The sequence below is a fragment of the Eleginops maclovinus genome, chromosome 7 (genome assembly GCF_036324505.1).
Source record: "Eleginops maclovinus isolate JMC-PN-2008 ecotype Puerto Natales chromosome 7, JC_Emac_rtc_rv5, whole genome shotgun sequence".
Classification (NCBI taxonomy): Eukaryota; Metazoa; Chordata; class Actinopteri; order Perciformes; family Eleginopidae; genus Eleginops; species Eleginops maclovinus.
Genome location: NC_086355.1, coordinates 862,920 through 865,400, shown reverse-complemented (window position 1 = coordinate 865,400; position 2,481 = coordinate 862,920). Strand labels below are relative to the sequence as shown.

The following is a 2,481-nucleotide window of genomic DNA, read 5'->3' as shown; positions in this document are numbered from 1 at the left end:
GTGGGCACGGCCCGCTACATGGCTCCGGAGGTGCTGGAGTCCAGGGTGAACCTGGAGGACCTGGAGGCCTTCAAACAGATGGATGTCTACTCCATGGCTCTGGTGCACTGGGAGATGGCCTCCCGCTGCCAGGCCATCGGAGGTAGGAGCTTCTCCAAGTTTCTATTTATCCTCCTGAGATTAAAGGCAGGAACCAACCATCCATCCAGGTGTAGTTACAGCTCAGGTCAGGGTTATGAACCAACCCCCACCACGGATAGCCCTGGCTGTCAGTTTTCTGGTTCCATGTCTGCCCCTGTTGAGAGGCTGTTGTGTTTCAGGAACACCTGGATGGCAGGATGAACTGTTTAGAGTCCAGGCCGACAGCACGAGGGAGGATTTTCAGATAGTTCGAAGTGAGTTCTTCCAGGTTTCTGTTTAAGGACGACGCTATATGAGAGCAAAAAGTGACCACAACAGTGAAGTCGAGGTCCGGACAGATTACCGACGAGCTGTGGGGGCCAATCCAGCCTCTAGACTCCAGGGGTCAGGGTTAGGGTCCTTGAACTTTGAAACCTGTCTGTCTTTGTGTTATCTGTGTGTTTATGTGTGTGTGTGCAGAGGTGAAGAGCTACGAGCCGGCGTTTGGTTCCCAGGTGTGTGAGCAGCCCTGTGTGGACAGCATGAGGGATCTGGTGCTGAGGGACCGAGGCCGGCCAGACATCCCGACAGCCTGGACCCAGAACCAGGTCAGTCAACGTGCAAATGAACCAACATGCAGGTTAGCATCCGGCATGTGTCGGGGACCCGGGTATACATTCCTATGATAAAACTGTAGTCTCAACATGTCCGGGGTCACTCTGCTGGCAGCTGAACCCCAACGTAAAGCAGAAGGAGGGGTTTCTAACGTCTCACTCTATCCCCCAGGGGATGAGCGTCTTCTGCTCCACCATCACTGAGTGCTGGGATCACGACCCTGAGGCCCGGCTGACGGCGCACTGCGTGGTGGAGAGACTCAACGTCCTGCAGCAGGAGCAAGAGGAGGAGGAGGAGGAGGAGGAGGAGGAGGAGCAGGAAGGACAGGAGGTAGCGGGGAAAGAGGAAGACGTAGAGACAGAGAAGGACAGTGACCAGCGTCCCTCCTCCTCTTCCTCCCTACAGATCCCTCAGACAGGGGAGGTATCCCAAGACTCCCTGGGAGACACTTGGTCCGCGGTGTGACGTTTAAAGAGAACTGGACCCAGCACTGGAGGAAGGATATCGGTGGGGACAATATGGTCAGGTCATTCCACACTGAACATACTGATAGCTACTGTTAGCATGCTCACAGAGGTTTGAGCATCCTCACATGTAATACTATTCATCGTACTGCTGCGGGGACCAGAGTAACACAGCGACAGACGCTATCACCCAACAAACAGACAGTAGGATTATCACAAATACAGATGTTTGTCTTTGTGAGAAGTTCTGGATGTTTCCCTGAACACAGAGAGGACAGAACCACACACAGAAAAGGGTGTTCAGGAGCACAGAAAACATGCAAATTGTTTTCATTTTGCTTTGCGTTGAAGGAGCTGGTCTCCTTCTGTTGTTGCATTCATCTTTAACAGCTGCCGTGATGATATTTACTCAACGCTTTATGATTAAAAGGAGATTGATTTCCTCCTGTGTTTGGTGTGAGAAACACATGTTGTGACTCTATACCGTTGTTTGTAAAGGAGTGAACCCTGAAGATCCAATGAGTAGAACTCTTATTCTGTCCCTCAGGAAACAGAAATGCAGGAAACCACTATCTCCAGAAAATGTGCTTTTCTTTTGCAATGAAGTTGATTTTTTCTGTAATTAATGAGTTCTTGATTCTGTCTCTATTGTATGTGATATGTAAACCTCCTCCGTCTGAAAAAATATAGTATTACAATAAGTGAATAAAGGAGAGCTGGGACTGATGGCTTTCCATTTCCAAGTGTAAAGTTAGGGAATTCTAAAACCACCCAAAACTTTACCACGTCTTTGAGTGTTTTGGATTGAAAGAGGGCCGGGGCTCCTGGTGCTCGCAACATGTCTTAATATGCGGCGGGTTTATTATAGGACTGATTCTCTCATCTGGAGAACACAACACGCCCGGCTGTTTCCATCAAAGAGCTGCACACACACACACACACACACACACACACACACACACACACACACACACACACACACACACACACACACACACACACACACACACACACACACACACACACACACACACACACACACACACACACAGTAGCATGTGTTTGTCTCAAACAAATAGAAACGTTTCAGTGCAGTATACTTTTCCTTAAGTTGCTTTGATAGAGGTATATATATATACTGCACGTCCTAAAAGCTGCTGCTCTTGCTATGGATGCTATTATCCACAGATGGTTCCCACTCCCTACTGAGGAACCCTGTGAAGGACTACAGAGCACTTCTTTATGGCTCTAAAATGTATTTCATTCTTCTTGTTTAACACCC

The 2,481-nt window shown here is 48.9% G+C and overlaps 1 protein-coding gene across 1 annotated transcript in view; it reads left to right on the top strand.

Annotated features, from left to right (window-relative positions):
• The window catches only part of tgfbr2l (transforming growth factor beta receptor-like), an 11,182-nt gene extending 9,257 nt beyond the window's left edge, over positions 1–1,925 (top strand). Inside the window, 3 exon segments of the mRNA XM_063887269.1 lie at positions 1–142; positions 601–728; positions 907–1,925. Coding sequence (XP_063743339.1) covers positions 1–142; positions 601–728; positions 907–1,200 — 564 coding nt within the window. The 3' untranslated portion in view covers positions 1,201–1,925.
• Positions 1,926–2,481: the final 556 nt, after the last annotated feature.